This window comes from Populus alba, chromosome 19, assembly GCF_005239225.2.
Source record: "Populus alba chromosome 19, ASM523922v2, whole genome shotgun sequence".
In the NCBI taxonomy this organism is placed as follows: domain Eukaryota; kingdom Viridiplantae; phylum Streptophyta; class Magnoliopsida; order Malpighiales; family Salicaceae; genus Populus; species Populus alba.
Genome location: NC_133302.1, coordinates 18,901,678 through 18,922,477, shown reverse-complemented (window position 1 = coordinate 18,922,477; position 20,800 = coordinate 18,901,678). Strand labels below are relative to the sequence as shown.

General features: G+C 31.9%; 2 protein-coding genes across 3 annotated transcripts; both read right to left on the bottom strand.

Moving 5' to 3' along the window:
• Window positions 1-510: 510 nt before the first annotated feature.
• LOC118056638 (uncharacterized) lies at window positions 511-2,814 on the bottom strand. 2 transcript variants are annotated; one of them, XM_035068904.2, is made up of 2 exons: window positions 1,291-2,814; window positions 511-1,065 (listed from the first exon to the last, which is right to left on the bottom strand). In XM_035068904.2, the coding sequence occupies exons 1-2, from the start codon at window positions 2,710-2,712 to the stop codon at window positions 748-750; spliced, it is 1,740 nt and encodes a 579-aa protein (XP_034924795.1). In that variant the 5' UTR covers window positions 2,713-2,814; the 3' UTR covers window positions 511-747. The 2 variants fall into 2 exon arrangements, with proteins under 2 accessions (XP_034924795.1, XP_034924796.1); XM_035068905.2 differs by having other exon boundaries at window positions 511-1,053.
• Window positions 2,815-4,090: 1,276 nt separating this feature from the next.
• Window positions 4,091-7,650, bottom strand: LOC118056637 (protein trichome birefringence-like 39). The gene is made up of 5 exons (XM_035068903.2): window positions 7,146-7,650; window positions 6,884-7,055; window positions 5,381-5,556; window positions 5,154-5,312; window positions 4,091-4,618 (listed from the first exon to the last, which is right to left on the bottom strand). The coding sequence occupies exons 1-5, from the start codon at window positions 7,460-7,462 to the stop codon at window positions 4,327-4,329; spliced, it is 1,116 nt and encodes a 371-aa protein (XP_034924794.1). The 5' UTR covers window positions 7,463-7,650; the 3' UTR covers window positions 4,091-4,326.
• Window positions 7,651-20,800: the final 13,150 nt, after the last annotated feature.

Sequence of the window (20,800 nt, the reverse complement as noted above, 5' to 3'; positions counted from 1 at the left end):
AAATTTTTTTTATAATGATTTTGTTCAGTATTATTGCGTTATTTTTCTAGCTGTTGTTTTTATGTTATTTTTCTAGCTGTTGTTTTTATATTATTTTCTGACTCCATCACTAATACAGTGAAAGCTTATTAAATATATAGGTTTCATAATGACCTTATGTTACAAGCAATATCACTCTCTTTAGTCTTTCTCAAGCCAAATCCCTCTTCTTACATCCTCATCATCACCTTTCTTAAAAAGGAGCTACCTTTTTTATCACCTTGCTTCAAAAACATATATATAAACTCTCTTTAGTTTTTCATTAATAAATAAATAAATAAATAAAAGGGTTAACCATTGTTTCGATAAATTTTAAAAACAAAATTTATATTATATTATATACGATTATAACTCAATTAACATACGATTAAAAATGGCTCAACGTTTTTGGACCATGAGTGTCAACCTTGGATGATCATCTGCCACAGTGTACCTGCGTTCTCCAAGTAATGGCCACCCAAAATCTGCTGCAACAAACCAGTTTCCTACCTCAAAAGAGAAAAGCATGGTCATCAAGTCAAGTGTATTATTGAAACATGGCTGCACTGAATGCAGAGCGATGTTCAAAATTATTCAACACTCCCAATAGCAAAAAAACAAACTATAGATTTAGACACAACATCAACCAGTCGACAAAAGCCCATGAGACATCTATCTTCATCTTTCACTCGATTTCAGCAGAGTTAAGAACTTCTCTTATTTTCTTCTTTAATGTTCTTCTTGCTTCCCATACTCCAAATGGCTTGCCTCGTAGCCACCCTTCTTCCCAGCTCCAGGTGGATCTTGCCCAATAACTAGATCTTTGGTTGCTTGAGCAATCTCCACTATAGTTTCGCCAATGGCGCCCAGTATGCTGCTTCCTTCTTGTCGCTGCTGCCGCCGCCAATATTGTTCTTCTTCTTGTTCGTCGCCTTCTGGGGCGACTTTCTCGCTGAATTTGTTTGTGACGCTCGCTTCCTCTGCTTCTTGACCTCCTGTTGCATGAACTTGTGATTCTTCCCTGTATTCTCCTCCCTGGAAACTCCTCTAATCATCCTCAATAGGCAACACAAATTCAATTTCTATTGCAAGTACAAATGCAATCATGTAGTCTACATTTTTTTACATGTTCAATTGGAAAGACAAGCTTCAAGCATCAATCTTTTCTCTTCTTCTTTTTTTAACCTATAGTGGAATCAGTTCACTTCAATTCAATTCAGTTCAAATCATAAACTTAAAGAACTTATACATACACATTTCTGTGAATTATACCTGTCCTTCTGCAGCTTTTCGAGCCTCAAGTTCTCTCTCGGCCTCCTCTTTCTTCCTAGCCGTATACTCCTTGATACTTTCACCAGTAGACGCAGCAGTCTCTTTAGCAGCACCCAGTGGCTTCCCTGCAAGCTCGGTGGTCTTCTGACCAGCATACTCTACTGCCCTCGCGGCTGCCTTAGTCCCCTCCACAGCTTTTTCAGTTGTGTAATGAGCAGCAGTCCATCCAGCTGCAGCGGCCTTGTCTTTCACATCCACAGCCACTTTCTCTACATAATAAGCGGCCTCTTTGCCACTTTCCACAGTCACATCTTTAGCAGCTACTGCCTTCTCTACTGTATAATCCATGGCCCCTTTGCTCTTCTCTACAACATACTCTGAAGTTTTCTTAGCACCTTCAATAATCGTGTCTTTTGCTTGTGCTCCCTTCTCTGCGACATAATGGGTAGTTTTTTGAGCCCCTTCAACTAGAGTGTCCTTTGCTTGTACGGCCTTCTGTGCAGCAATGTCCTGTGTCTGTGCAGCCTTCTGTGCAGCAATGTCTCTAGCTTGTGCGACCTTCTGTGCACTAATGTCCTTTGTCTGTGCTCCCTTCTCTGCGATATAATGGGTAGTCTTTTGAGCCCCTCCAATTAGAGTGTCCTTTGCTTGTGCGGCCTTCTGTGCAGTAATGTCCTTTGTCTGTGCTCCCTTCTCTGCGATATAATGGGTAGTTTTTTGAGCCCCTTCAACTAGAGTGTCCTTTGCTTGTGCGGCCTTCTGTGCAGTAATGTCCTTTGTCTGTGCGGCCTTCTGTGCAGCAATGTCTCTGGCTTGTGCGGCCTTCTCCGCAGCAATGTCTTTGGGTTGTGCAGCCTTCTCAGCAACAGTGTTTTTTGCTTGAGGAAATTTCTCTTTCACAGTAATAGTTGCAGAACCCACAACTCGGCTTGCCTTCTCTTTTGCTTTCTCATATTTTTTTTCAGCTGCATTTAAAGCCTCGAACGAATTTTTTTGCGCCGTTTCTCTTAACTTCGTTATTTCATCGAGAGAAAGTTGTTGATCTTTGTTAAATCGATCACTGCCATTCTTCTCTTGTTTGCCTTCGGTTTCTTTTCCAACCCCTTCCACTTTACATTTTCCAACAGAATAACCCTCTCTTGCTTTCCTTTCTTGTTCTTCTAATTCTTCTCTTCTTTCCCTTTCTTTATCACCAGAAACATCCGTCCTGGCTCCCCTCATTTTGTCAGCAAGAGACTCAAAGTACTGGGCTCCCGTTTCATTGCCACCTTCACCGATGTTTTCCTCGACGACAACTGATTCTTTTGGTTTCTCTATCAAAGACTCAAAATGGCTAGCCATTTTTGGGACTCTTTCTCTCTCCACATAAATCTCTCTCTCACTTGTTGCGCTCTGATCTCTCCTGGATTGCTGAGATGCCATTGCTGCTAATGTTTCAAGAAGGTAACAAAGTCAACTAGATCTCCTTGTGTTTTCTTTCTTTTCCTTGCGGGTAATGTATGAGAACTGTATGTATGATGATTTGATTTGGTGTTGGGATAGGAATGAAGAGGAGAGGAGAAGATTGGCGTTAAAAAGGGAGAGGTGATGGCCTATGGCGGCCTGAGGAAATGGAGGTGGGGTGTGCATGGAGTTGACATGTGTTGGTGCATGGAGCAACGTGTTGGTACTGTACAGAGAAGAAGGTGACTCAGCTATACAAAAGATGGATGGCACACGTAAGAGGATAGGGCTTCCCGGCTTAGGTTAGCCATTTGAGGAGATGACACATGGATGCATATCTGTTTGCCACGTGTGTAAGCAGAGACTATCAAGACCCACTTCCGTTTTACAAGCTAATCAGTTCCCCTCCTATCGCATATTGGGTTTAAGTTTTGTTTTTCTATTTTTTAAGTTTTTTATTAGGGGGTTGAGTAAATTTAGATTCATCTTAATTAAAACAATATCTTCTTTAATAATAAAAAATAAAAAAATAAATTAACATGATCAAATTTTAATAGAATTTAGTCCATTCATTTTATTTTAATTAGATTAATATTTAAAATAGTTAAAAAAAACCTGATATAAATTAGATTTTGAATTGTTGAGTCATCATGTCCATTTATTATTCAAATTGGGTTTGATAACTAAAAAAAAAAAAATTTGTTTAAGTTTAGTTTAGATTATGTTTTTTTTTTAATATTTATCTAATTAAACTCGAGTGATTTTATAGAATAACTCATAATTTTATTGAATAAAACAAACATGAGTGAAATTAAATTGATCAATTTTAAATAATATATTTTTAATTTTTTTAAAAAATCTAATATAATATCATTTTATTTTTTTTATTAGAAACTTTGTCAAAAACATCATCTCGGTGATTCAAATCTTCAACCAGATCGAATTCCGAATTGTATCTAACATCTATGTGCTATTACATGAAGAAAAACGCAAATAAATTTGTTGACAAAAATTACACAAGCGAACCCTACTAATTTCAACCATCGAATTCTCTTAAAGGCCCCTAGATCTTATGATATTAGGACTTTGGACAGTGGGCTTGTCTGTCAGTCTACAAGTTCAAGCTCTCCAGAATTGGGCTTTTCCGAATCTTCTATTTAACTAAGCCCAAACGATAGAAAGAGTGCAGTCCTACTGTGGAGATATGTTGATGAGAGATTTAACCTTGTGAAAAAAAAATCTCAAAAAAATATTGTGCCTCCTCCTTAGCTACCACAAGTTTTGATCCAAGAAAACTTTATAGGACATGGCCATTAGTGTTTTCATTCAAGTTAATGAACACTTTTGAAAGATCATCTCCAATCTCAATAATAGGCCTTTTGATTTGGAGCGTATTTCTTTCATTTCATGGCAATCTCATTGCCAAAAGGATCTAAATTTACAATTGAAGAATCACATCTCTCATTATTGCCAGCAGGCACTCTAAGAACAAGAATAAACTCCTATGCGTACCATCATTGAAACAATGATCGATCATCTAAAAACAATGACTAAATTACAGTACCATATATAGTTAATGCCATTTGAGCACAATCAACCGAAGAGGGCTGCGTATAGAAGCTGGTTCCAAGTATCAGGCAATCCAGGTAGACACCAGTGGCTACAATCTGTGCCGCCATTGTCGCCGCCGTAATGCGAAGGATGTGCATCTTTTCGGTACTGAGAAAGTGTGGTCACGTCTAATAAGTAGACTGGTTTCTTAATCCTGCTCAAAACCTTGTTAACTACAGCCCAAGCTAACGGTGTTCCTGCTGGGTACCTTGTTCCAAAGAACGGTTGTGTCTCAGCAGCACATGACTTTGATGGCTCATTCCAGTCCCCGCCCCTGTTTTTGCAACAACAATAAAGTAGGATTATTTGCTGAGGTACTAAAATGCTATAATATTGATGAAAGACACGCTAAAATGCTCGCGTCAATTAATCTATTAACATGAACATTATCACATCAACATGGTTTCGAGCCTCTAGCATGGTAGTTGTGCTAGTCTCCAAAGAGTGTAGCGTGGTGGTAAAGGGTTTGAGATCTGTACAACAGATCTCGAGTTCGAGTCAGAACATGCACCTCTTGTAAGAGTCTAGGACAACCTATATTTTACTCAAGTATCTGAGCCCACAAAATACGTTTTTCAGGAGGTAGGATTTTCTCAAATCCAAAAAAAAAAAATGATAGTTGTGCTCGCTAAACATCGCATACTCAAGCCACGCTAAGGATTAGTCTCCTGACTCGGAAGGAGCCGAAGAAAACCTTGTTCATCAAATATAAAAAAAAAACATAGTTTCTTCATGTTGACGCACAGGAACCATGCCATTCACCGCCATGAAAACTAAGAACTAGGAAGGCAGAGGGGAGAGAGGCTTACACATAATGTGTAGGAGAAACGTCCTGGAAGAAGACTTTGGTTTTAGAAGGATCAACATTTCGGTTGACCCATCTAGCCCAGGTGGTTAGTCCCTTGTAAAATGCAATTAGCCGGTTCATATCTTTGTACAATTTACCCCCTTCTTGGATATAATCCCATCTGTAAAACATAGAAACGCATTAGCCATGAAGATCAAAATGAAAACATCACAAGTAAGGTTGACCTACGGCTGAGAACTTCCAGTATGGGTCCACCAATGCCAGGTGTTGAAGATCAACATGTCCATGCCTAGCCATGCCTTGCCATTGTTTATCGAATCAAGCTTCAATACTCGTCCTGCCTTGTCATTGACGAGATCTACCAGGAACGTCGTTCGATATAGCAGTATCTTGACTCCGTAGTCCTGCTCAAAAAAACGCACAGGATCAGGATGCGACCATGCACATGCACGTTTGGTGAAACTAATACTGCGAACTATTTTATTTATTTAATTACTTTTAGAATATGAATTATTGGAAGATGTGGTTGTGTTTTCCTTTTTTGCTTCTTAAGACAAAGAGGTATACATATGATTAGAGCTACACTAAACAGTGGTTAATAACAATTACTATAAGTTAAGAAATTATATTTTAAAATGGGTTTGGAAAGTCTTGGCAATTCGGTTATGCATTGACTTGCCAGTTCAGCCAAGTCAAGCTAGATTCAATTAAAATTATTTAAAAAAAAAAAACACGATCTAGACTAGGCTCGAGTCAAACTATAATAATAAACCAGGTTTGATAATTGGTGTGGATACAGAGAATCATATGCCTATCACATGTTTGTATCAATTTAGTTAAAGTGATGTGCAATAAAAGAAAAGGTGGTCCAGTATTTGTCACATTGCAGAATTATAACTTGGAAGAAAAGCCATATAAGCAGAGAGCTATACAGAGATGCTTGATTAATACATCAAGTGGTCCTTAAATTGAAAGTGTCAATTCCAAGCAAACACATATCAAAGTGTACTATGCTAACCCTTCTAATTCAGGCCACCATTTAGATTTTAAAATAAGGTCGGTCCACATTAATTAATTAGTATATATGAACTCCAAACGATATTTCCAGAAGAAAATAACAGGTCAAGACAGACGCCCATGCCAGAGATTATGACCGTAATTGTCGCAAATTGAAACATAAACAGATTCATTGGAGTAATAATTGATTAGTGAGCTTTACTCAACTCAAAAGACAGATAATTGTTGATTAGTTAGGGGATGTTTAGCATGTCTTTTGTTTTTTAAATTAATTATTTAAATTTATTTTCAAGCCAAATACTATTTTAAAAAGTAATCATATCATAATCTCAAACAATCCTTGTCTCGTATGCAACTATGTTTCTCTCTACCTTGAGCAAAAACACAAACTCTAGGAAAGGTTTAAGGGCATTTCTATGTGGAGTAGGAAACAACCTTTGATTCCAAAAAATTCTTTTGATTGGTTTTTGTTGCCATATATACAGGAATAAAAGAATCGTTCTAATGCTCAAAACTCCACACACTAACAGCCCAGAACACAAAAGAAAGACAGGAAGAGAGGGAGACCAGAGCTTAGCATCTAGCACGACAACTTTACCTTCAAAAAAGGAGTAGAGAAAAGGACAGGACGTGCATGGAGTGGTTAAATGTAATGATTGTTGAGAAATATTCAAAGTAGCCAACAACTGGAAAGTCTGGAATTCAAATTCTTACCTCAAATGTAAGAGAAGATAGCACATCTGTCCTAAACACTGTATACTTTGAATTTGGCACCCATGAATGAATCAAACACGCTAAAGATATCCACTGGTTCAAACTCAACGAGTCACCTACAAACATAATCTTCTTCCCTCTCCATTTCTCCAAGAAATATAGCCCATTAAACCTGCAAATTGTTAACATGATGTATATTTATATATACCAAGAAAAAACAGAAACACTTTTTCCTGAACATGAGGGCAAAAAACAAGGGTACCTGGGCAAGCCACATGCAAAAGGTTGCCACCGATACTTGAGATAATAGCTATCAGGTCTGCCATACTTTTGACAATTGAACTGTGGATCTATGAAGGGACAATTTGAGTCGTAGAGAGGGTATTTAGGATCAAAAACCCATTTTCCTCTGAACCAGTTGCACTTGCCGGCAAGTTCTCTAGCATTACTGGCACCATTGTTGAAGGTACTGTTGAAGTTGAGGCTCTGGGCGACTTTTGAAGCTTCTGTTGCTGTATGGTAAGAAGATAACAACAAAAACAGCGAGAGAAACAGGCCGGGTTTGAACAAGATAGCCATCCTGGTTTGTCTTTTGCGATATTTAGGAATTTGTCTAGAGAAATTATAGACGAGGAGTGAAGAAAAAGTTGTCCCGGACAAGTTTTTTTTATAATGTATGAGAAGGCGAGAGAGAGTGGCATGGAGGGGGTTTCACATGGAATGCATCACAGTTTAATATAAACTTTTAATTTATTTGGCTTCTGATAAGAAAAATAAGAAATCTTGAATTGATTCTTTTTACGGTGGCATGTGGGGATGATTACAACCTTTTCACGGTGGCATGTGGGGATGATTACAACCCCCTTAGCTTTGAAAAATAGGAATCATCATGAGTTTGGTTCTGAAATAATATGATAAAAGAGCACGTTTGCCTTTGCTGGTGAATTTAAAAAAAAAATAATTTTTTTTGAAATTAAACAACTAATGCAGTATAAAACACTACTAAGAAAAAGTAACTGTAATAAGTAATTAAAGTTTCTTTTCTTGGAGGTGACTCAAAAGAACTTTTTCATTGTCTTCTTTCTTGTACGCATTTTGAGAGCTGAAGATAGGTATAAAACATTCGTATACGTCACATTTCATGGAGGCTGGCCTTGCAGGAATTATAAAGCTGTTCTTTAAATTATAATGCCAGATCTGTCGAGCTTTTGTCCTAATTAAGACATCACTGATGATCTCACGGTATCCAATACTACTTGATAGCCCAACGATTTTGTAACTACTACTGGATTTCGTAGTTCTATCATCTTTCTGTTCCTCTTGGTAAAAACAAGGAAGTGACTGTCTGAAATGACCCGGCCTGGAAAAATGAGTTGACTTACGGAATGTTTTTTATACTGTTGTTTTTAAAATATATTTTTATGTTAAAATATATATAAAATATTTTTTATTTTTTTAAAATTATTTTTAAGATAATACATTAAAACAATACAAAATATATTAAAAAATTAAATTTTTATAAAACGTTGTTTGCACGTGTTCCTAGACAGTATCTTAATTATATTTTTCATTTTTTTAATTTTAAATTAATTTTGTAATGTTTTTTTTTTAATTTTGATATAAAAAATTACCCTTAATAAATAGTATTTATAATCATATATCGTGAGTATTCATAATAATCATCATATCAACAGCATATATGTTAATGTCCCTTGGTAATTTTCTGCAATAATACAAATCATGGGTAAGAATCGAATTACAAATTGAGCAAACTTCTTTAATCTTTTGGACAAATTCTATAAAAATGTCAACAATTTCGTATAAACATTTCCTCTACTATATTAATAATGACAAGCAAAGATTTTTTTTTTTTTTTCCACTCAATTGCACTCCATTAGAAAAAGGTGCGTCTCCGCCGTAAAACTAAGCAAAATTATGATGCCGGTGCCTTTAAGATTGTATTTCACGGCTATGATCTAAATCTGGCTTGCCAAAAACTTCATGAGCAAAGTAAAAATTGGCTTAACAACTGATTTTAGGCCAAGTTTCAGAATTTTTATTATTTTTCTGAAAGTTTTTACTATACATTATTTATGGTTTCCAATTTTCCAAGTCAAGAAACCCCCACAAAAGCAAGTGACCTTACGATCAAGTGGTAAAAATTTGATTAGAAAAAACTACTTAAATTTTTATTTATCAATTCATGTATAAATATACAATTGATAAAGTTTTACTTTATTAATATAGGTATTCAAACCAGCTTGAATGCATATCAACTAATATCATAAATTTTAAAATTAATGATTATATCTTGAAAAAACTTAAATTTATTATTATTATTAAAAAATAAATTTAATAACTTATCAGTTAAAGTGTTTATTGCACTAAAGATTTTATATTTGACAGATTCTCCCTCTAATTTTACTTTTAGAAATTACCATCCACATGTGGATAGCAAAGAACGGCAAAAGTTTTTAGCACTGTTCATCGTTGCCTTCGTCAACATACCCTAACAAAGTAGGATAAGGATTGCTTTTCGCAGCTTTTGGAATCTTACTCAAGCTCTCAATAAACTAGCACTGCCCACTCAAATTTGCCAATCAGCGCATATATCTATATAGCAAGTGGGCAGATGGAAAAGCGGAACCTTTTTTTAGAAACTATATAGTAAAAATATTCTTCAAAAATAATATTGTTTTTTCATATTTGTATAGGAAGAGCTCATAATTGAGTGGATGAAGGAATTTAAATAAAAGAACACGTACGTGTAAAACGGGGGAAGGGACCAAACAGCCTTTAATGGACTGGTGACCTGCTGCTCTTGTTTGATTTTTATTTATTTATTTTTATCGAACCAGTTCGTTTTGGACTCTTTATCCCCACGAGTTTTGAAAAATAGTTTTGTAGGGTCATTGAATAAGTTGTAATCCACGAGTTGCCTTCCTTTAATTTTCTTGAATTATTCCTTATAAAAAGCAAGGGTATGCATGCTTGGATTATATAATATTGATGTATGGAGATTAAATCCCTCTCTACTTGGATATTAAAAAAGGTTATTTGAGTCAAAGTATTAATTATAATAATTTTTCTAACGTGAAAAACACATCTATTTACTAAGTTCATCCTCTGCCTTCTTCTTATATAAAGTTTTTTTTTCCCCCTTGGAACAAGGATTTGGATGAAATATATAGTTCCACACGACTTCTGTTTACTAAGGTATGCATTGAGAACAAAAAACATCCAAGTTTCCTAGGTAAAATCATATCAAATCCTCATATTTGAAGATAAAATTACCACTATAATAAAGTACGTAGTTCTTGCCTAAACATATTCCATGGATTATTGCTAGGAATAAATTAATAATGAGTTGTTTGGTACGTATCATTTTGTTTATTATTTTAAGAAAAAACAATAGAAAAAGAAATTAACATATGAAAACTTGTTAATTTATTTTCATTTTTTAATAAAATAAAAACTAGCAACAAGTTTCAATTAAAAATAAATTGTCTTATGAAGTTTCCGAAACAAGTTTTTATATTATGAGCTTATGATTTGGGAGTTATGTTTGGTTCGAGACTCAAACAAATGAGTATGTATCAAGTACATGTTAGACTCGTTAATGTACATGGGCAATCCAATCTGGAGCTCAAGAAACAAACCAGAACCAAGTCAAGAACACTTGGGATCTAGCCAAGATCTAGTCTGGGGCATCCATGGATCAAGCTAGAATCTGGTTCAAGACGCTTGGGGTTAAGCCACGTTAGGGTGCTTGAAGGTCAAGCTAGAAATTAACAAGTCTGTGACCTGAAGGTGAAGTTGAGATCGGTTCTTGTGTCTGTCTATGATTGTGGTTATTTTTTAAAATATTTTTATTTAAAAATATATTAAATTATATTTAAAAAAAAAAATTTATTTTTGATATCAGTATATCAACATAATCTAAAAATACAAAAAACAAAATTATTTGAAGTAAAGAAAAAAATTAAAAAATTAATTTAAAAAAAAACACTTTTAAAATACAAAAAAAAAAAACCTCTAGTGGTTAGTTGGGCCACACTTGTGTCATTTAGAGTTTGGACGAGATTTAAATATTTAGAAGTATATCAAAACTATCTAAAAAATAAAATAAAAATAATTTGAACCAAAATAAATTTTCAAGATTTTTTAAAACTTTAGTTGTTGTTGAAACGTTGTCTCAAACTTACACTAAATCTAGAACATTTAAAGTGGGTTTATTTTTGCAATTCAATTTGTTTTTTTTTTTTAATACTTTCCGCATGAAATAACATTGATTTAATATTTTTAGATCTTTAATGATTTTAATGTATTAATATTAAAAATAAAAATAAAATCTAAAAGATATATTTTTAACTAAAAAATATTTTTATAAAAATACTATATATCTCATTACCACACACGTAATACAGTCAGGCACATGTAATAGGTTTATTTCGGTTTGACACAAGTAGAGATTTGGATAAGGGATAGGAGCATATTCCCCCAACACTAAACAGCACGATCTCTTAATAATTCGAGTATTCTATTGAGTATTTTATAAGAAAAAAATAATGAAAGAAGATATCCAATCAAACAAGTATTTTATAATTCTAAAAATATAACTAAATTGGTGAAATTTTAAATTTATTTTCTAGAGATTGTCAGTTCGAGTTTTATATATCTTAAAGTCATTGGAAACTTACATGGTTATTAACTTCAGAACTTGTAAAATTAGTAGAGGTATACACAAGTTAATCCAGATATCCATATTAAAAACAAAAAAAGTTTTTTTTCGTTAAAATCAAAAGTTGAACAAAATGAGAAAAAAAGAAACAAAAAGACAGACATGAAATACAAAGATGATAACAATTAACAAACTATCCTGACTGGTTGGTAATTTCTAATTTCAATTTACACGATTGATTTTATTTTTGTATTTTAAATGTATTTTAAATTTTTAAATTTTAAATTAATTTTTTTATGATTTTGAATTATTTTAATGTGCAAATATCAAAAATAAAAATAATTATTTTAATATATTTCTAGACAAAAACACTTTAAAAATCATTTATTATCATAATTTCAATCGATCACTATTATACTGCAGTTCAACCGTTCAACCAAAGATAAGATGAATTTAATATCTAGGTTTCTTTTTTTAATACAAGACAATAAATGATGACAGAGAACAAAGGGAGTAGCTAGCAAACATGGTGTCGATAGATTAAGTCCATTTTTAAGACATGGTTAGGTAATTAAGTTGTGTTTATTATTATTATTATTATTATTAACAAAGCCATGATGCCAACTATATTATTTTCATCTGTTTTGGAGTTTATCGGCATGCATATGCCTTAGAAAAAGATAGAGACGTACCAGAAAGCGAGAGGGAATTAAATGCAAAGGCTAAAATATCATGAATGGATCGGGGACAAGTGACAACTCGTGAGCCATTGTGTTCAACAAGCTTGCTTTATTTATAATTAACTGATATTTATGTTTGAATACATTATAAAAAGATAGATATATAGTCCCACCATTTGATACTCTTTAGTGGACTCATTTGGTTTGATTGGATTAGTCGGGATTCAGTAAACTTCTGGATATAAGGGTTTAGAAGAAAAAAAAGTCTCATCATTTAAAATAATAATCAAAAGCAATCATGGAGATTTTTTATTTATTAACTTAGATGTTCAGGCCAGTTTGCGTGTACCTCGACTAATCTCACGGACTCTGAAGTTAACGATCATGTAAGCTTCCAGTGATCATCATATTAACAACTATATAACTCGAACCTAAGATTATGGAAAGAACAAATTTTTTAATCCTAAATTCTTACCACTAAATTACCTACTGAATGGTTAATTATGGAGATTTTTAACATTGTTGCATGAAGAATTACCTTAACATTCAAGCTTTAATCGTTTTCTTATGGGAGTTAATTAATTATGAATCATGGGTGTGCTAGCTCAAATAAAAATACTACTTTTCAACTTGTTGAAATCAAGTAATAGCGTTTTAATTTCGGGCAATATGTGTTTTTATTTTAACTGTTAAAAATAACTTTGAGTTAATTTACCTATTGATTAAGACTATTTGTTTTCTAAAATTATTAAAAAAATAATATAAAATTTATATCATGTTGATCCATTAAAAAAACAACTAAATGATACGGGGTTGGTTTCATTGTTCATATAAATAATGAATTATGAATTAGTTCATTTTAAAAAAAAAAAATTTCTATTTAATCTTTTCATAACCTAATTAAATTAATAGAATTAGATTTCAGATTATCACAAACATAAAAACTTAAAAGAAAGATAATTGAAAAGTAAATTTTAAGAAAATTACATATCTCATACTAAATTCATGATAATTTTTATTTTAAATCAAAATTTTATTTCATTTATTCTTCCGTCCTTAACTTTGAAAAAAGAGATAAAAAGTCACTTGTAAAAGGTGAGGAAAGAGAAATCATCAGTTGAATCACTTTTCTACCATGAAACCTATCATTCTTGGTGTACACATGTTTATTGAGGGGTCAAATTAGAAAACGTTTCTTATGAAGGCTAAAATTTAGAATAACTTATATTTTTCCAGATCTAAAACTATTAATTATTATTAGAGGGATGGAAAAAAGTATTTTGCAGGATCGGGCCCTGTTTGTCCTCACTGTGTAGACTAGGAGAATGTGCACTTCTGTGACCCTCGATCTCCTTGCTGTTCACGTGAATATGGGTCACAGTCAATTTGGAGTTTTTTTTTTTTTTTTTTTTTAATTCCGAAAACACTCTTATAATTTTTTTTTTATTTAACAAATTTTATTATAGTTCCTACGGTTATAATTGTGTGTACTGCTTTCATTGTCAAATTTTAAAAATTGTTAGATTTATTGCGTTGTGTTTATTGATATAAATACACTTATATTTTGTTAATAAAGTCCTTAACTTAGATTTAGTGCTTTAATGTTTCTAATTTCAGGTTGTAAACTTTTGTTAATATTATTTTTAATGCTTTGATGTTTGTTAATATAAAATGTATAATTTGGATATATATAGAAGTTTAAGAGTAATACAGAATGTTAAATATGCTTGTATGAGGCTATTTTAACCTTTTTGGTATTTATCGATATTCAAAATCATATAAGTTTACATGGTGGAAAAGGAAAGATGATAAGGAATATATGTTTTTTAAAAAAGTTGAGTTATTGATTGATGTGTTATTTTATTATTGGTTGATAGGTTGGTGTTTGAGAGTAAATTATTGGTGAGAAGAGTGGTTAAACTAAGAAAGTTAATGCAAAATTAGGTCTAGGAAAAACAATCAAGGGAAAGGGTCGTTAGAACAAACAAGTTGGTGCAAAGTAAAGCTTAGGGATGACTGCTAGTGGAAAGATTAGCCTTGAACAATTTAAAAGAGGTTGTTTATTGGAGAGAGAGAGGTTTAGATACTGGGTTTGGTTGGACCAAAATCTTCTCTTCTTCTTTTTTTCTTACCTTTGGTTGGGTTTAAATTTAGGGTTAATTTGATCAAAACTATAGTGTTAGAATACAAAGATCAAGAAGCCTAGAATAGCATAAAAAAAATCTAGTTCATGTAATTTTTTTATACTAGTACAGAAAATAATTTCTCTAAACTAGTTCAAGAGCACTCCTTTAGATTGAAATCATTGTAGATCACATTTATTAAACCTCATATGACCTATTGGGTCAGCATGAGATTGGTTAGCTTAGTCCAAGTTATAGTCATGTTTAAAAAAAATTAATTTTTAGTTGATTTAATTAACATGGCGAGTTAATTAACTTACGATACATTTAATCTAATTAAAATTTGGTTTAATTTTAAAAAATATCTTTCTAAACAACATCGTTTTAATAATTAATTGGATCAATTCAGATTAACCTATTCAAATTATAACCCGTGTTTTATATCAAATCATATGACAAGCCGGTTTAATAATTTTGTTCTGGATGATAGAGTATCTCAATAATTAAATCAATCAGCATCAATTTAGTTTTCAATTATTTCCACGAATCATACGCCACAAATCATATGTTTTAGTCCCCTTGTAAAGTCTTGCTCACAAGGTGATAGCCACTAGTCACCTGTGCCCCGTGAACTCAACCAATATGGATCTCGCAAATGGTTTTTTCCTCTTATCTACATCTAATTTATATAAATTAATTATGATCAATTATCCACCAGGTCAATTAAGCAGTTCCGAATGCCACAAGGAGGCTAAAGTCACATGGAAGTACATATTATATTTTATTACAGAATAATATAAATTATATCTTAAAATTTTATTTAATAAAATTAAGTTTTTGGATTAAATTAATTCTTTGACATGATATTAAAGTTTTGATGATTAAGCAATTACGAGTTTAAATATTACCATTTTTATTTATATGATAAAAATTAAATATAAGATAATATAAGTTTATCTAAATTTTAATTTCAAAGAATTTTAACTTGAAAAGATATATTAAAAAAATAATATAAATTATATTTTAAAATTTTACTTAATAACTTAAATTAAAATTTTTAATTAAATTAATTATTTCACGTAATACGACAGTCAACATTATGATGATGTTGCCTAATCAACTATCCCCATGTGCTCTCTATTTCACCACACTCACTCTTTCTTTTCTTTCATGTCTACTAGCTAGTACACAGCAAGCTCGAGTTTGAGGTTCAGATCCAAGTCGGTCGGAAGTGGACAAGTTGTTGGAACTGAGAGTGACCTGACATTTTTTATATTTAGATGTGATCATGTTCTAAAATCCTAAACATAACTTGAAATATTAATATGTGCCTGGCCTAGATTTGATGTTATTACACTCACAAGAGGCCACGGTCCGAATTTAATAAATACCTCCTTAAAAAAAATCAGAGCAACTTTTTATTTTTATAGTAATTATTATTCATTCAGTCTTTATCATAATAATAATAATAATAATACTCTTCCCGATAACACCTAACAAGAAAAAAGAAAGGAAAAGAAAAGCAACTAGTGATTAGTAAAAGTTTTGGCAAAACGAATATGTCATCATCCGCTTTATGTGGAGGCACCAAAGAGGCCATTTGGCTGGCGTTGCTGATACGAATGTGCTGGATCCTCTTTGTATTTAGTTATGGTTTGAGTTTTTATTTTAAAAATATTTTAATATATTGATATTAAAAATAATTTTAAAAAATAAAAAAATTATTTTAATATATTTATGAGTAAAAAGTACTTTGATAAATAATTACAACTATATTTTTAAACAAGTTCTTATAACTTGAAAAATTATTGCGTAATAGTGGTTACCAACTCGATAGTAATCTAAAGCTCATTTGATAATAACATGATTCAATTATTTTTAGATAAATCAATGTTTTATTAAAATATTTTTATGGATTTTATATGATGATATTAAAAAACACTCTTATAAAAACATACTGAAATACAAGAAGCCTAGAGATAAAATGACTACTCCTTCTAGGAAGGATAATGTTCTTCTTTTCCCCCTCTTTCAACTCCTTCGAAAATGTCGACGTTTGATGATAAGAAGACAATGTTTTAGAGGCTAAATACATTGTTTTCTGTTTTTTTTTTTTTTTTGAAAATCTAGTGGCGAGCAAGGGCACATGTAGCTAGGAAAAACATGGAAGCTTCGGTCGGAAGGTATCATCCCTGCCCTTGCATATCGTGCTAGAGGTGGGTCATAAGCAGCAAATTAATGGCAGGGCCACTTAGTCGAACTAATTGCTTATAAAATGAGTTTCCTTGTGTTTTTTCTTTCCTTTATAAAGTATGATTTAACCATGAAACTTGTTTTATTGTGTTGTCCTCTTACAAAACTTAATTATAGCAGCAGCCCACGTAGTCATGTGTTCTTGCTTCAAATATATTTCTTTAAATATTCAACGGTTTTGAGAAGCCAAACCGACTCTTCATTTGTTTGGTGATTAAATTGTTGTTAAACTGTATTTTTTTTATAAAAAAAAAAGCTTTAAATTGTATTTATATCAAAAATAAATTTTAAAAATTAAAAAATAATATTATTTTAATATATTTTCAAACAAAAAATATTTAAAAATAACTTCTAGCTCACTCTAAATATTATTTAATTATTGATTAGTTGGTAACTTGGTGGAGTACTTGTCTTATGATTGCCAAAAACGAAAGCAATAGCTTAAAGATAATTTACTTTGCTTCACATAAATAAGAACCTGAATCTGGGGATTGTCTCTCATGCATGACAGCAAAGAGTTCAAGCCGTGTGTTATGCTACCACTTCAAACATGCATAATTTAACTATTTAAATTATACTATTTAAAATAATATTACCTGATTTAGGGAGCATTGCAGAGAGATTATTAGTTATTATTATATTATTTAGTTAATGTGCAACACCTAAAATACTATTCATTTCAATAATTATTATTTTTTTGCTTCTTTTTTTTTTTGTAAATCTATATATTTTTTTCTAATTTTATGCTTCACTGTTTAATTTATTAAAAATTAAATTTCATAATTTATTATAGTTTGCTTTATATATAGTTAGGTTAGTTTAATAACCCATATTATGAGTTTAATGGATTGACTCGAGTTTGTTTTTTATTTTTTTAATTGATTTTTTTTTTTTTTTCATCATCCAACATTGAATTAATTAGAAATTAGATTTTTATATTTGTTTTAGTTTGTTTTCTATGAGATTATTTTGATCTCATGACTCGTGATGTGAGTTTAATAGATTAATCTAATTGACTTGAGTTCTTTTTCTTGTCTTTTTTTATTTTGAGTTTTTTAATTTTATCTTTTCAATAAATCAGCTTCATGATTTATTTTAATCTGCTTTCTATGAGATTATTTTAGTCTTATTTCTCGGATAACTTATTTTACAGGTTAACCTATGTAGACTCAGATTGTTTATTGTGTTCTATTTCTATATTGATTTTTTTTTTCATTTTTAACCTTTAACAATATGTTTATTAAAAATTAGAATTCATAATTTGTTTTAATTTATTTTTTATATGATTATGACGGTCTCATAACCTTGGCCGCGGGTTTGTTAGATTAATCTAAGTTGGCTCGGGTTATTTTTTTTTTTTAACTTTTTATGAGATTATCCTGATCTCATGACCCAGATCACAAGTTTAACAAGTTAACTCAAGTCAATTTTTTTTTTTAAAAAAACTTTTTATGATGTTATCTTTATCTCATAACCCGAATCACAATTTTGACAAGTTGACTCAAGTCAATTATTTTTTTATTATTTTAATTAAAAATTTTCAATTTTCCATTATTTAATATTGGATTTATTAAGAACTGAGCTTGATAATTTGTTTTAATTTATTTTATATAGGGTTATTATAGTCTCATGATTCGAGTCGTGAATTTGACCAGTAAACCAAAGTAGACCCAGATCAATCCAATATATTATTATTTTAATGTTATTAAAAAATATATTATTTTTAAATTTTTGTGAATTAAACCGTGTTTTTACTAGTTATCTTGGTTGTTTTTAAATCTATTAAGTTGATCAATCAAATCAAATTCAATTTTAACATGATTTAAATTTATTTTACTAAAAAAAATATTAATAATATCTACATATTTCTTTTGTATGTTTTAAAAAAAATTTAATCTAGCTCGGATCAGTAAGAACTAAGTTCTTACAGATTATATATATTTTTTTAAAAAAGATTCGTTATGATTTCATGTCGAACACCATGACGTCAATGGGCTTTAGCCCACCTTATAATTTAGAGGTCAGTTTTTATTTGGATCTTTGTGAGGGAATATTAAGTTTCAACAACGAAATGATGGGGGCATCAAAGTCAACAGCTTTACGAGACAAAAAGACAGAGCCCACTGACTCGGCTGGGGTGGAAAAGTAAGTCTGGGTCCAGAAGATGAACATGCCGTGAAATGTTACGAGACCTGAACCGGGTCTACGCCCGGGTCATGGATAGGGTGTTATCTTTATTTATTTTGGTAAAAAAAAAAAGATGGGGGTTTCTTGCCACCAGATTGGAGCTAGAGTTCGGATCAATGGGTCCTCGAGCGATTCAAATAAAAAGCACCGTGGCCGGAGCGTTAGTACACGCGCTTCTTCTGGGTTCATTTGAATTAGTGGGCTTGCTTGACCCACTCGCCCTCCGACAGAGAGCACATAATCATGTTCGGCTGAAGCTCTTTTTATAAGCCCTAAGCTCATGTAGTGGGCTGACATGAATTGGACAGAGTCCATCTTTGCTTTGTAATATAATACGAGGAATTGTTCAGTATATATATGCTAGTCTTTTTGCCTCTGCAAACCACTCTCAAGACAAATTGTTTTTTTTTTTTTTTTTTTTTTTTTTTTAATTTTTAATTTTATAACTACTGAAAGAATTTTAATTATTTTGATTGTATAATTCTGAATTCAAAATTCTTCTTCTTAATTATGCATTTTTTTTATTTATTTAACAAAGACATGGTTTTTTCTTCAACATTTTTTTTAGAAAAATTAAAGATTAAAATAAAAATTCATAAGAATTTCGATGATTTAAACGCATGAAAAAACGTGTTTTTCATATGATGCCATGGTTCTTGATTATGAATTCAAATCCATCTTCCATGAGACTACCCTCACAGCCTTGATCCTCCCCTTTAGTGTCACCCTCTACAAGCTCTTGCTCCGATAAGGAAACCAATTTACCTCAGTAGCTACCACAGTGGAAAAGGCCCAGCAGCTGCCTGATTTTGTCACAAACCAGGCATTATGACATCAATACATACGCATGCGAGAGATAGTCTGTAGCATAAAAGCAGTGGTAAGGGGGCATTGCTTGGTGCAATGGTAGAACTTACCACACTAGCCTTGATCCTTGATAGGAGTAACAGCACCTTTCTTTCTCCAGTCCATGGTAGCAGGAACAGCAGTAACATTTTCAGTGTTCTAATTTATTTCAGTCTTCAAATGAAAAATAGCACTGCAGTATCGTTTCTAAACATTCGTGAAAAAATTGTGATGGATTAAAGTTTAAAATACCAGATGGATCGAATGGTTAATTAATAGAATGAACTATGAACAGACTTTTTATGATCGTCAGTGAACCAGAGCAGAATTGGAGGCCTGCAAGTCTTACAAACCACTTATTAGGGATCCTCCAGGGTGGATTTACTGATGTTCAATATCTGAAAACAATTTTGAAACATTATCAGTTAGGAAGGAAGGAAATGAGAGTCTTAATACACTTCATTGCAAGAAATAACAGTGTAATGATGCTGGTTTGCTGTCCCAGCAACCATGCAGGACGAAGTAATAAGAGAGCAGTGGAAATACTGTAGCCTTTCAAGTAGAGATTTACAGTAGCTAGCTCCCTTGACCACAGCTTGACCAAAAGTTATTGAGTAACTGTGTGTCGAAGGCAAAGATATCTGATTGAGGAAGCTGGAGGGGTTTACTCACGAGAAATTATTCAGTATTTATGTGGAAACAACCTGTGCTCATGTGATCCATTAATGAAGGTTTGAAAAAATCGACAGAAATGGAAGTCCAGTGTTGCAGTCGGTCAAGAAGCTCTTGCTTAATCAGAATGTGTTTCCTCTGTTCATCTGCTACACGTTAGATTCTTTTTTTGTATCATCACTTCCTGCTCAACGTTGATACATGCCACAGTGCTGATGTTTTCAGAGCTTCAAAGGAAAAACAACATTAATTAACGAAATTTAATTTTTGAACAAAAAAATAATCAGTGTTTATTTATTTAGTGTCATATATAAATTTATTTGTAATCTTGATATATTTCTTTTTTTTTTTTATATGAAAAAAAATCTTATTTGTTTTATGCACTGTGATTGATTCCTCAAGATCAACAACACATCCAAATGATGAACTCAAACACTAATTAATCTTTTTAATATGGTTTATAACACTGGACTTT